Raw genomic sequence first — 14,310 nt, 5'->3', positions numbered from 1 at the left:
TTTTGTGGTGCCCCCGGAAGTGGCGGTAGGGAGGCGAGGGGGCGGGGAAGCGGCGGCACCGCCTCCTGAGGACAGCGCGGGGCCGCCGCGGGCAGGTGAGGTGTCCGCTCCTTCCTTCCCTTCCTGCCTTTCCCTCCTTCCCATTCCTGGCCCAGCCAGGACGCGGGTAGGCAGCACGGCGGCTGAGGCGAGCGAGAGTTCCCGTGAGAAGCGGTGTCGCGGTGGGCGGGCAGCGCGGGCGGTGCGGTGGGCACCGGCCCCGGCCCCGGAGCGCGGGAGCCCCGCTGCTCCCCCGCCTGTCTTGGGCACGCCCGAGGCTGCTGCGGCGCGGGGCCCGTGTGCGCGGCCAGCGCTTTGTCTTTGGATCGTTCTGCTCTCGGACAGGGTTTCGCTGAAGCAGCGGTGGTGCCGCACACCGGGCGGGTGTGTGGGGTTGCAGCGTGCGGTGCTGTCAGTGTCAAGTGAAGCATTTTGGTGCAGATGTACGCGGGGTGGAAGGTGGCGTGTGCCTAAACGGGGGTGGGAAGGGAGGCGATAGAGCATCTCTTGGAGCTCTGCGTTTGGAACACTGTTAACATCCCCAAAACTGATGATAAATTCAGTATAATATAAGTTGGAGCAAGGGAGATTGCTATCTGTAATTAAAATAGGGGGGAGGAAAAGCAGCAGCAGCCCCAAAGCTGAGAATTGATTACATGTCAGGAGCAGAGATGAGAGAGATGTATAGACGGCATGTCCTGTGTAACATTTATCTTTATTTTTGTGGTGTTTTCCAGAACGTGGGAACTTTACAGAGTATTTGTTAGCTTTGAAAATGCTGGGGATTTGGCACTTCTGTTGTTCACCTGTGGCAGTTGGCTGCAGTTAGCCACAAGCAGGAAGATTGGGGGTGATCAGTGTCATAACCACAAGGAAATAAGTAGTTTTCTTTCTCATGCAAACTACTTCTAACTGGGGTACCCTTCACAGCTGTTAGTAACAGTGTTTCTGCATTGTTGTATCTGTCTTTTTAAGTGCTGTTTTCCTGTATCTGTTTAAGCTTACATCTTTTTTGCATCCCTTCTGTATCATCTTTGTACTCTGAGTAATAAGTCAAGCTTGTTTTTTTCCTTGGAGTATCAAAATTCATACTGAATCCATATTTGTCTTAGTGAACAAGGTTTGATTCAATCAGTAACAAAATTATTCTTGCTACGTAAAACTTTTTTGTGGTATATTGTGATGTAATATGCCTCTTGTGGTTCAATATGTGAGAAATTCAAATTTTTATACTGGTTGGCTTGTCTTGGTTGTCTGTTTCTTTCTAAGGAAGAAAGTTTCCCCTTCTGGCAGTTGTGGTTAGAACAGATCAGGCCTCCAGAGACTGAGCCAAATGAACTTGAGTGCAGATTTTTTTTTGCAAAACCTCTCATCGTTACAAAGTTGAATTAAAGTTTTTTGTGAGAATCTGGAGAAGCTGTTTTGACATCTGTGAGTGGGATCTTTAAAATTTTGGAAGCCAGCCTTCCTGAAACATTCAAACTTGTCTCAAATATAAATGACTTTATGTGATGTGTTTGACAGAGTTTGATTTAGAAAGGAACTTGGAGATTAATGAATGTGAAGGTTATCTATTCTGTGGCTGTGCAGGAGACAAAACACATGCCAGATGTCAGTTTGTGTAGTTTACCACTTTAAAATAATACTGCCTTTCTGTCTGGAAGGTAAGAGAATGATATTTACCAGATGGGTTTTTCTAGACTTCTAAGGCTGTTTTAACACTTCTGTTAAAGGATAGTAAGAGTTTATTTTGCAGTTTCAACCAGAAAGTTGAAGTAAGCCTGTGACACTGCAGTATTTGGAGATAAAACTCAAGAGTTTTACATGTGCTGAAAAGTCACTCTTCTGCTGGGGAACTATTAGGGAAAAATAAGTTCTGCAAGCAAAGAACTTGGTCAGGGTAAGACCCATTGAAAAGTTATTTCACTTTAGGTTTGGTAATTCAAAATTGCTGGAAATACTTTGCCTAACTAACTATATAATTACTGGGAGAGAAAGCAGACCTGGGGAAATCAGCCAAGTAATTACTCTTGGAAAATTGTAACAGTTGTGCTTTAAGACTAGAAGTCTTATTCATCAAGAACCTAGAAGGAATGTATTTCCTTGCTGCAAAGCTGGCCTCTTAACAGACTCCTGGCGTACATGGCACGGCACAACTCTTCTTAGTCTGTCCCCGAAGATACTGTAGTACAGAGGATCGGGCTGAATATTACTTTTGGTACAGACATCCATTGTTCTTGGAAAATAATAAGGGTCCCCAGAAGAAGATTTAGGCAACTGAAGCTTGTTAGCTAGCCTAGATATACAGAATTTTGAGAAATGTTAGATACTCCTGTAAGTAACATTGAGCAGAGTTGTTTCCAGTAGGAAATGCCAGTAAGGTGGGTATTTCTGGATTCCTGATGCTTGAGAGTGGGTGTTTGCAAGTGTCTCATTGGTAAGATTTGGCAGACTAAGGACCTGTCTTGTGCTTAGAATGCTGATCAGCAAGCCCTCTCCTGTAAAAAGCAATCCAGAGGCCACGTTAAAAACAACATCAATAACAAAAACACAAAAAAGCAAACAAGCAAGCAAACCCAACAAAAAAAACAGCAAAACCCAACGTAGCGGTGCATGGGGAAAGTGAAGTTGGATTGTGGTAGCCTAGTGGTTAGAACAGTTGAATGAAACAGGACAAATTCTGTCTCTGTTCTCTTCTGTCTCGGAGGTTTCAACTCCCGGTTTTCTGTTTGTCAGAAGTGTGTCCTAACCACCTAGGTCCTAACCACCTAGGTTTTAGGTGTCCACACCTAAAAGTGTGGGGGTGAAAGCATCTGCATGTATACATTACTGCTGAAGATGGAGTGTGAGTAACAGTGCAGTAGTTTTTTTTTTTCCCCAGAAAACACATTCATTGGCCACCAGGTGCTTACTAAGCAACATCTTGGAGCAGATCCACCTGGGGCACTTGGAAAATAAGGTGATAGGTGACAGCCAGTGTGACTTCACTAAGGCAAATTTGACAAATTGGTCTTCTGTGAGCACCTTCCAGTAACTAAAGGGAGACTGACTACAAGAAAGCTGGAGAGGGACTATTTACAAAGGCCTATAGTGACAGGACCAGGGGGAATGACTTCAGGATGAAGAAAGAGAGATTTAGATTAAATATTATGTGGAAATTCTTTACTGAGAGGGTGGTGAGGCACTGGCACAGGTTATGCAGAGAAGTGGATGCCCTATCCCTGGATGTCTTCAAGGCCAGGTTGGATCAAGCTTGGAGCAGTTTGGTCTAGTGGAAGGTTCCCTGCCCATGGCAGGGATTTGGAACTGGATGATCTTTGCGGTCCCTTCAAACCCAAACCATTTTATGCTTCCTTACTATACAATGCCACATTTTTTACATAACTTTTCTAATATATGAATTTATTTGTCCATATAGAACCACTTGAACACTGAATATGATCCCCTCAGTAAAACAAGGCTCCAGCCTGGAACAGCATTCCTGTCCATGTGGCTTCTCCATGGGCCACACCTCCTGCCAGGTGCTCCAGCACAGACTCTCTGTGGGCTACATCTTCTTTCAGGGTACATCCACCTGCTCCAGCATGGGCTTCCCTGTGGGCTGCAGGTGGATGTCTGCTCCACTGTGGACCTCCATGGGCCTGCACGGGCACAGCCTGCTTTACTGTGGTGGGCTGTAGGGGAATCTCTCAGTGCCTGGAGCACTTCCTACATGTCCTTTCTGAATCACTTTGGCATCTGCAGGGTTGTTTCTCTCAGTTATTCTCACCCTCCCAGCTTCTGTGCAGTGTTCTGTACCGTTTCCTAAATACCTTATAGCAGAGGCATCACCAGCATGGCTGAGGGGCTCAGCTTTGGGCAGCAGCAGTTCCATCTTGGAGCTGACTGGAACTGGCTCTGTCTGACACAGGGGCAGCTTCTGGTGTCTCTCATAGAAGCCACCCCTGCAGCCCACTCACCACCAAAGCCTTACCGTGTAAACCAAATGCAGGCACTTACCTGGCAAGGAAGACTCCTTTTATTCTTAAGAAGGGTTTTTCAGGTTTCAGTACAATGAAACTGAAAAGTGGATAGTCTCTTTTGAAATGGGAACTGCTGTTAATTTTTTTGATGGAGTAATGCATAAACTACTACATAGTAATGCTTCTGGAACATTGTAAAAAATATTTGCAATGTTCCCACAGACAGAAAGAAATTAACATGTTCACCATTGTCATTTGCAGAGATTATGGCGTTTCATGTGGCAGTCTGAGAGCTGTGCTTGGCTTGTAGGCAGAATCAGTGTCTGGCTAAAAGCAATAAATAAAAGCTACTTTTCATCTTCTCTTCTGGGAGATTCTTGTCGCGATTAGGGAATGTGTTAGCATATTGTGAAATCTGGATCTCAATGTTTGACGCAAGATCGGAGCGGGTGACTTAGGTCTAGTAAAGCTGTGTGATGTAGACTTTATAATAATCTTTTTCCTTTGTTACCCCTTTTTAGCCTATTTCTTGTCTGTTATTTTGTACATCAATGGAGTTCCTGCTTAATCTTACTGCAAAGAGCTGAGTTGCTGAAGGTGATGATAAACTTCTTAAGACTGTTGAAGTTTGTATTTGATAAAGAGAGCCAAAGGTCTTTCTCAGCTTCGTGTAGTATACTTGGACCTTACAAATTCCAGTACTTATCTGAAACCCTTGAATTTTCTGTGATTATTGTTTGATTTGTTTCTTTGTGGGTTTTTCTTTGTTGGGGTTTGGTTGGTTTGTTTGTTTAGGTTGTTTGGGTTTGAGGTTTTAGTACTGTGTAAAAATAATATCAGGCAGTAACTATAACATTCTTTGTGGTTAAGAGATACTGGGATAGAGTGGCTCAACACATTTATTTAGATTTAGTCCATCTCAGTAACGTGCTGACAGCTACTGCTCAGCGTCTCACAGGATGTGTGATGGAACAGAACAACATCTGCATGTAAATGTTATTTTTTTTATTATTGATTACATGACACAGTAGAAATTTTGTGTTTAAATTCTGTCCAGTTTTAAATTGGAGAGAATATGTATCTCTTGCTGTGTAAGGTACAACAAACAAGTCATGTATGGTTTACTGACAGCGTTGTCTTCAGCAGCTTCTGGTTTTGGCATCCTTTCCCTCTTTTTCTGCATTTTGACTGTCCTGTCTCTTCTCTCTTCCTGGTCATTTGTCAGACCTGAAGAAATGCTATTCTCAAGTATGGGCTCCTGTTAGTAGTTCTAAAGTATCACATTTAAGTTTGAAGTATTATCAACTTTTTTTGAATCATCTGTAGAAAGGTAGAAAGGTGTCACACATGCATGGAGAGCACTTGGGATTGCAGTACTTGGTGCTCTCAGCTATCAGATTCCATTGGTCTTGTCTTCTTCCAGTCTGTCCTCTGCTTCCATGTTGTTTCCTCCTCATACTGTCTTGCATCACCAGCAACCCAACAAACTGGCTGTCTGATGGTTTCTTACACTGTAAATCATATTGCAGAATTGGAATTTTAAAAAGGGTAAAATGCCTCAGCAGGAGTCAGGCAAACATTTTTGCTGTTAAATGTACTGTTAATGAAAATATTAGCCATAATGGTTCTAGCAGGGCAGGAAGATAGTGAAAACCTTTTGTCCAACCAACTCACTTGAGACTGTCTGAAAAATTGCTATTAACATTATTCGGGTTTTAGTGAAATAATTTAAATTGCTGGAAGCTAATAAGGGATACAGTTGGAATATGCCTACAGCAGTAAAAACTTAAATTTTAGAAGGAGCAATATGGGGGTAGAGCGCAGGGCAGTGGTCTGTTTTGTTACTATTATGTATATATATGTGCAGAATCATGTAACAGATGAGCACTACTTATGATTCTTTGTTATTTGTTTGATAAATTCCAGAATGTAAATGTCGCTGTTTTGATAAAATGGCATTTTAAGAAGTTGTTTTCCTGAGTGGTTGGTAATTTAGAGACGTTTTGTAACTAATGCATGATGTCTTTTTTTCTTGAGATAACAGATACGAAGCACTTTTACTACAGTTTTGTTCCATTACTTCCCATTACTGTGGAGTATAGAAAGTATATATTTATTCTTCTGATGGCTACAGAGGCACAGAAGAAAATTTGGTAAAGTGCTTCTGTTTGTACAGGAGTTGTATATGTTCTTATTAGTATTCAAAATGTGAGTGTTAAAACTTTGAGCCCTTTTTTCATGACTGTTCAGACCACTGCTGCTGTGTTGAACTGATTTGTTGCCTACAGTTACTCGAATACTAATCTTTATGCTCTAAGTAAATATGGAAACACTGGGGCTGGATTCCTGAGCTGCTGAAACATGTGGAATGAGGACAGAAAAACTGGGGATGTATCTGTTAACACAGTGAGGACTAGGTTTTGGCTTATTCTTTCAGAATATGCTTTGGAATTCCTTTGGAATATTCTTGTAAAAATGGAGAAATATTCTGTTAGAAGAAAAATCTGTAGAGCACCACTGGAGTAAACACGGAACTTGTAATGCAGGGCACAGGCTATCAAAATCTCTGATTTTACGTATTTAGAATGTTGTTTTATCCTTTTTTGGGGGTTTTATTTTTGGGGGGTTTTTTTGCACTTTTGGCCAAGACATATCATGTTGTCGACAGGCCACACATTTGATTGAAAGCCTTTTTAAGAACACCAGTACATTTTTCCCGGAAAGTGAAGATTTTTTAAATTTATAAGCTGTGAAAGAGAAGCCTTGTGTAACAGGTGAGGTCTAAACAGAACATAGTCTAGTTAATTTTACCTGGAGAGGTCATTGCACAGTGGGAGGTGGTTGTCTGGATGTTCTCTATGTTCTCTTTGGAATTAGGTCAGTGCATATTTCAACACAAAGCTTTGGGTTTTGTCTTGCTTACAGTGCACTCGTTCATGGCTGAGATGAGTACATAATTTTCTAACATTCACTATCTACTGAGGCTTATGCTAATGCACCAAGTACAAGAAGATATACCATTAAGTATCTCTGCCCCTTATATTGCTGCTGCTGCTGATCACTTCTTAGTAAGAAAAATGATACTGGGAAGACTTACATGCTCAAGGGGCAACAAGATGGAATTCTGCATAGGGCACCGTGTACTGGAAGCTTCTCCGATCAGCACCGATAGTACTTCTGAAGCAGGAAGACAGCTCCATCTTACTGCTCTGCCATTTATTAGTTCTCCTTGGCATACAGCTAGAGAACCATGTGTTTACTTAAGCGTGCTCTTACTGCATTTTTGATGTCAGATAACTATAAATGCTGTTTGGGAGACTTGTGTAAGTTGTTCACTGTAGTTGCAGTCACTTAGTATTTCTCTTCGCTTGTCTCTTTTCTTGGTTTATTTTTATTTCACATACCACAAGAAAGAAGGGGATATCTCCATTTTTATTGTAGCATTTGGGGGGAAAGAATTTTAATTCTCATCTCTGAAAGCATTAAGTCTAAAAAATAGATAATTTATTAAATATATCCTGACACAAATATATGGTAATGACTGTAGCTTACAGCATCTGCCATCAGGGAGATAAGCTGGCAACCATCAGCAGTCAGAATGCCAGTTTATATGCAATTCAGTGAGTTCATGCAGTAGTTTATAAGCCTGAAAAATGTCAGTATCCTTTTTTGATCTGTTGCCTTTGGTGTTACTTTTACAAACTGTATGAAGACTCTGGGGCCTAGTGACAGTAGCATGGAGTGGCAATCTAGTAATTCATTTGCCTTCAAGCGGATGAACAATGTTAATCTTGGATGAAATACCGTTAATTCCAAGCAAACTATGTGGCTGTTCAAAGTCTGTTTTCCACAAAGGAAGCCCCACTGCACTATGCTTGCCACTCATAACACCAGCAGTCTCCTGATTCTTGAATGAGGAAGGTAGCAGAACAATGAGTTTTCAGATAGGTCTGTTGGGGAAGTGTGTCAGATTATATCTTTGTGTCATTTGTAGACAAATACATTGCTCTTTCCCTTCAGTCTATTTCCCTTCAGTCAGACATCCCCATGAAATACCCAGTCATCAATTGTACATAAACTTCGTAACTTCTGCTGCTCTCACGAAGTGTACTACAGGAATAGGTAGGAGAGAGAAGACCTAAAAATCTTGTTTTAAGACCTTCCACATACTTGTTTCAAGTTGTTGTTCTTCCTTCTTCATGAGAAAATCTTAAGTTTTAAAAAGCTATTAAGAAACTGGTTTCCAATGTACAGATTTGGAAGGTGATCCAAGAGGATCTTCATTTTTAGGCTTTATCAGAGGTTTTTGGGGTTGTCTTTTTTGGTTTTGATACCTTTACAGAATTCTGTGCTAGTTGCCAGTACATGTTGGCAATAACCTCTGCCTTTCTGAAGCTTGCTGGAAACAGGATTTGGAAAGCTCTTTCTTTACCATGTCATAAACAGGGTTAATTTACCTCAACACCCAATTTCTAATTCTTGTGACAGTCAGATGAATTAGGTGTTTGAAATTTCATCTTGTTCTTATTGCTTGAAGGGCAAACAACTACAGTTTCACCTTCTAAGGGAAAATAATTTTTTGTAGCAGAATTGAAGGACAACAGATACATAGCAAATAGGCTTAAGAAATAAATCTTTTTAATCCTCTTCTGTCAGCCCAGGATCCTTATGCTCAGACCTCAGTTTCAGCTTCTGGATCTGATGTTTCTGTACTGTTGACCCACATCTAGCCTCTGAATTAGGGCAGATTCTTTCTGGGCAACTTTTGCTTTGTTTACCATCCCCATTCACAGGAAGCTGAATGGTTGTCCACCACTGGGAATTTACTATTGCTTCACTTAGTTCATAGGACAGCCAGAGTCATTTTGACTGATATTTAAAAACAAATTCAGTTCTGCTGAGACATCACTGTTGAATGGCACTTGCGTAATGACCTGACAAATAAACAACCTACCACGTTGGATCAGATGAGCTCCTAAACAAGTAACTGCTTGTTAATTTTCTAAGTAGTAGTGATGCATTTTAATTAGTCTTAGAAAGCCATCTACATCTCACAGCATTAGTTAAGTAGTTAAAACAACAGATGTCTGATATGTGGGTCTGTTTCTGTGTACAAGTTATTTTGCCAATATTTTATTTTCACATGACAGATTAAAAGGGCGCAATATATGTTCACTTCACTGCTACATTAGTGGTTAGAAGTACTTTTGTCAGAAGGCAGTGCTAGTGTCCATCTCTGTAATTTTTAATTTTTCAGAGTGAAAATAAGGCAACACTTTGTTGCAAGCTGTTGCATACATTCTGTTTTCATAGAAAAGATTCACTCGAGTTTTAAGACTGGGGTTTTTTTTAGTAGTCCTAATGGTGGCTTTATATTTTCATTAGCTCTACTGTCTGCTTGCCATTGCCACTTGATCACAAAACTTCTGTGGAAAAAAACCAGCTGATGACATGGATAGTGAGTTAAATATTGTAAATATTTGAGAATATTTTTGTTGTATTTTTTATGTAAAATATATACTCTCCACTTCAGCGTTTTTACCTTAGGAAAAAAATGCATTTGCCAGCTTTTACTTCTGCGCGTTATATTATCTGTTTCTAGAATTTATACATCAGTAGTTTGATAATAATTTTGAAACTATTCCCGATGCTCTAAACATACCTCTAAAAGTGTAGACTGTGTGTGGTGCGCACTGTTTTATTTGTGATGCTTTGCTCAGTGGTACGTAAATGTTCGAACACTTTTTCTGAATGAGAAGAGTTTATTTTATCTCCCCTTATCAAGTGTGTCTTTTTTTTTTTTTTGTCTATTTCTTGTAGGTTAAAACGTCATACTGTCTCAGGGAAGCACCAGCATATTGTTTCTTGGAGCAGCAACTGTAATCATTAATGAGCAGATAATAACCAGTTAAACAGTGCCTGGTAAACAACGCAATCACAGTGGCAACACTGCTCAAGCAACATCAAAGAGGAAGGGACTTTAGTGTTCCCGAGTCAGCGGGAAACATGCCCAGAATCTCAGCTGCAAGAGTGCCTGTAATTTTTACATAGATTTCTGTAGGTCTTGTAACCATGTCTGTTAATGTGACAGAGAATGATCCTCCCAGATTCTTTGTTGGTGGAGAAGATGGAGAAGGATTATTGGATTCAGCCAGATCTACAGATTATGAACACTTCTATGACCATGGGGAAGAAGAGGAGGAAGAGTATGACTCTGTAAGTACTGTAGGGACACTTGTTTACTATTCTTTGTTCTCGAGCGTTATTTTTGATTATTTCCAAAATTTTTTTCAAAAATGGTTTCTAAAAAATATTTTAAAAAAGTATTTTTCAGTATTTCATTATTTTTCAAAAATGGTATTAGCTCATGTAAGTCTCATACTGAAATGGTGTTCTAAATTGAGAAATTGTTCTTACTCAGATAATGATCTGTCAGTAATGTCTGGAAAAGAAACCTGAAAATTAAGTATACCTTGAAATAGATATGCTTGATTTTAGAGCGTTTCAGGGCAAATTAGGTTGATGTGCATGCTTTGCAGACTTGATTTGGATTCTGGGAACGAACTTGATGGTGGCATAAGCCTCTGTTTTATTTATTTGGATAGTTGGAAGCAAAAAATTATTGAGAATTTTTCTTTTGTGTGCTTCAGTTAACTTCTGGGGTGGTTTTTTTTTGTTGTTCTTCCTTGTCTTGGTATATTGAAAGTGCAAACTAAGTTAATCTTAAATTATACCTTACTTTATTATCTTTATAAAGTGTTCTGAATTGTATTTTAGCATTGTGCTCACCAATTTTCCGTTTGCTTAAGACAAACTCTTAATTTTATTATGCATGAGTCATCATATAATTTTTTTAATTGTTCATTGCTCTTTTTGCAACATTTCACTGTATGGAATAGATTGAATTTTCACTAATTGTATGTCTAAAAGTTTAAATGCAAGGCAGTGTTGCTAAAGCACTTCCCATGATTAGAAGTAACTTGGAAATGCAGAGTAGCAGTCCAAAATTAGCAGCTCAAGTAGCTCAATTCAGTTAATCTATTTTAGCAAGGGAAGGTAGCTGGCTATATTTTCAAAAAGCAGTAAGTTGAATTAAAGTATTGCTCTGTGGGCAATCTTTCTTTAAAGAGCAAAGTAGGTTGGCAGTTGCCTTTAGAAGTACCACTGGCAGAAAGAAATTAGTGAAAGTTTAACATGAAAGTAAATACAGAGTATACAAAAAAAGCAAAACTGTTTATGCACTAAATAGGTCAGAAATCTAAAATAGTAGTTTCTTGTTTTCTAGTTTTCCTTTTCATAATTCACTTGTAATATTAGGTGACTGTTAATTAGACATCAAAAAAAAAGACATAATTGAAAAATCAATTATTAGTTAATGTCAGAATAAGCCCTAAGTATGATTTTGTTCAGGTTCAACACTTCTGACTTAGCCTTTGATCATGTCTATTTGTTCCTGGTAACAACACTTACAAAAAGTAATACAGAGCTATTAAACAGTTTCACTCTTGAGGCATTTTTTGTGAGGATGCCGTGTGATATGCTGTTATGCTGCATTTTGTTATCTGCTAGCAATTTACTTGATTAAAAACTAAATTAAAGGTAGCATGTGAATTTTAAGAGAAAATACCTGCTCTAGTATTGTGCTGCTAAAACCCTGTTGTGTTTTGAGAACACACAATAATTACTTTTCCCTTCCCCCGTGCCTCTTTTCCAGCCACCAGAAAGACAAATTGCAGTTGGGATTTGTTCAATGGCTAAGAAATCAAAGTCCAAACCAATGAAAGAAATTCTTGAACGCCTCTCCATGTTTAAGTATATAACTGTGGTGATATTTGAAGAGGATGTTATTTTGAATGAGCCAGTAGAAAACTGGCCTTTATGTGACTGTCTCATTTCTTTTCACTCTAAAGGTAAATCTTCTAATAATACCATAAATACTTGTGACATCTAAATTATTTAAGCTCTTTGAAAGTCCTTTTAGGTTTTTTGTCTTGCAGTTTTATTGGATTTTCCTAGGAAGTGATTCATTTGTCTTCTTTAATATAATACAACTGACTTTTAAAATGCGAGTTTTTTAAATGATACTGTTTACATTGCTTGAGAAGGTCCTCTCTGACATGGTTCAAAAATAGCTGTTCCACTGGTAAATACTTCTGAAGCCAGTGGAAATAGTGATCTAATACAAAGGTTCCAAATTATTTAATGGTAACGTGTCTTGTAATTTTAATTTGTTTGTCTTAATAAACAGGGTTTCCTCTGGACAAAGCAGTAGCCTATGCAAAACTCAGGAATCCATTCGTAATCAATGACTTGAATATGCAGTATCACATACAGGACAGGTAAATAACATTAATCACCTTTTAAAGCAACCCGTTTTTGTCAGAGACTATAAAAATTTGTTGTTACTGCAGAGCAACAGTTCCGGTGTATTGTCCCTACCCATGGTGGAGGGTTTGGAATTAGATAATTTTTAACATCTCTTCTAGTTCAAACGATCCTATGATTCCATGATTGTACAGTAGTTTAAATAAAATTACGGTGAATGTTACACTTTATTAATGTATGCATCGTTTTCTGGGATGTGTCTTTAGGGGTGGTTTTGGGTTTTTTTGCTGCTTTTACATTATGTGTCTGAAAATTTACCAAGTTAGAAGTTCGGTGATGCATTTTTCTAAAGCTTAGCAAATAAAAAAGTTTAAACTCTTAACATACATATAGGATAGCATGTATAGCAGCTGTGCAAGCTCCTATAATTGTAGAATTCATTTGATTTACAGTATTTTTTCCTGTAAAGATAATACTTAACAGAAGTTGTTTGTACTCAAAGGTCATGTGGTTACTGAAAGTGAATTTTCTTTTGGCGCTGAGGTCATGCATAGCAAACATTAATAAAACTACTAATAGTGAGCAAAATACATAAACACTGGAGCCTTCTGAACAGTGAGCAGACTTACTATTTTGGATGCCTTCAGTTACTGTTCTGTATAAATTTTACCATGAACAGTTGAAAATCTCCTTTAACAAGACAATTGTTTTGTGTAAGTGTCTGTTGCACTGCCAGAAAGGAAAGGACTGGCATTGCAAAGTGTGTTTTTACTGATGTTGAAGAGATCACTGCAAAGGTATAGCTGTGTCAGTGACCTTTAAAGCTGTCACTAGACTCTTTAGTAAGAAGAGTATTATATATGTAACCTTATCCTTTGTGATTTGAAAAAAAAATTATGTTTGTTTTTCTCCTCCTTTACTCGTGGACTATAAACTGCAAATATCAGCAGGATTTGCTGGCTCATTGTGCAATATTTGTTCTTTTCTTCTAGAAGAGAAGTCTATGGTATTCTTAAAGCTGAAGGCATTTTACTTCCTCGCTATGCAGTTCTGAACCGTGATCCAAACAATCCCCAAGGTAAAAAGAACAGAGATAAACTATCAACCATTAGCATCTCTGTGTCTCCCCTGCAGAACAGTATGTACATAGTGGAAAGCTAAATTTTACTGCCTAGACAATTCATTTTTCGAGTTTGATTTCTTCACCAGCATTTAAAGTGGTGTTGTGGATTGACCCCTATGGCTGTGGGGGGCCATATGTGAAAAAGAAAAGAGGTTCAGGCTGTGTAAGCACTGTTCAGCATTAAGAAAAACATCAAGACTTTTTTGTCACAAGTTCAAAACGTAGCATCATACCAGCTCCTGTGAAGAAAATTAACTCCATCCCAGCAGGCAGTAGAAGTCTGCAACTGAGAAATATAATTTTGACACCAGACATCTTACAGACATCATAGAACAACTAGAATATGTGGGCCTCCTTACCTGAACTGAGATTCTAATATGTCATCGAAGAGAGCAGCATTCAGGATGTTATATTAACCACAATTATTAGTAATTTTCCTTAGGAAGGTAATATTGACAGAAACAAGTTAGGCCATTGAATACCTTCCCTTCTGAGTATAAGCAGAAGAATATAAGAATAGATTTCCAGTGTATATTGGAAATCCATACTAGATATATCTGCAGATAATGTACTATGAATATAAATTGGAATTAATTTTTTGTGTGACTGGAAACAAACTGAACCTTTTCTACTAAAATAAAGACTTTAAGCAACAGCAAGAGATTGCAGTGACAGGTCAAGGGAATTCTTCATTAAAACGTCTGTGTGATCTAGGGAAAAAAGGACACATTTCTGCTTCAAAAGTGAAATAAAAGCTGCTACTTGCAGTTAACCAGTATTGAATACCAGATTCCTGATTGCTGATACCAGAGGACCTAATCTTACGTGCAGGGTGCGTGAATCACACAGCGTGAGACAGTT

The 14,310-nt window shown here is 38.8% G+C and overlaps 1 protein-coding gene across 11 annotated transcripts in view; it reads left to right on the top strand.

Moving 5' to 3' along the window:
- The first annotated feature begins 8 nt into the window (after positions 1 to 8).
- PPIP5K2 (diphosphoinositol pentakisphosphate kinase 2) overlaps positions 9 to 14,310 on the top strand; it is a 48,679-nt gene continuing 34,377 nt past the window's right edge. For all 11 annotated transcript variants that reach the window (XR_004237442.1, XR_004237443.1, XM_032095839.1 and 8 more), the window contains exons 1-5: positions 9 to 95; positions 9,822 to 10,217; positions 11,716 to 11,911; positions 12,250 to 12,340; positions 13,319 to 13,404. Coding sequence is in view for 9 of the 11 variants with exons in the window: in XM_032095839.1 (XP_031951730.1) it covers positions 10,074 to 10,217; positions 11,716 to 11,911; positions 12,250 to 12,340; positions 13,319 to 13,404 (517 nt within the window). In the remaining 2 variants the exon portion in view is untranslated. The remainder of the gene's footprint in view (positions 96 to 9,821; positions 10,218 to 11,715; positions 11,912 to 12,249; positions 12,341 to 13,318; positions 13,405 to 14,310) is intronic.

The sequence above is a fragment of the Corvus moneduloides genome, chromosome Z (genome assembly GCF_009650955.1).
Source record: "Corvus moneduloides isolate bCorMon1 chromosome Z, bCorMon1.pri, whole genome shotgun sequence".
Taxonomy (NCBI): domain Eukaryota; kingdom Metazoa; phylum Chordata; class Aves; order Passeriformes; family Corvidae; genus Corvus; species Corvus moneduloides.
The sequence above is the reverse complement of the archived record's forward strand: the minus strand, read 5'-3'. Positions and strand labels throughout refer to the sequence as shown.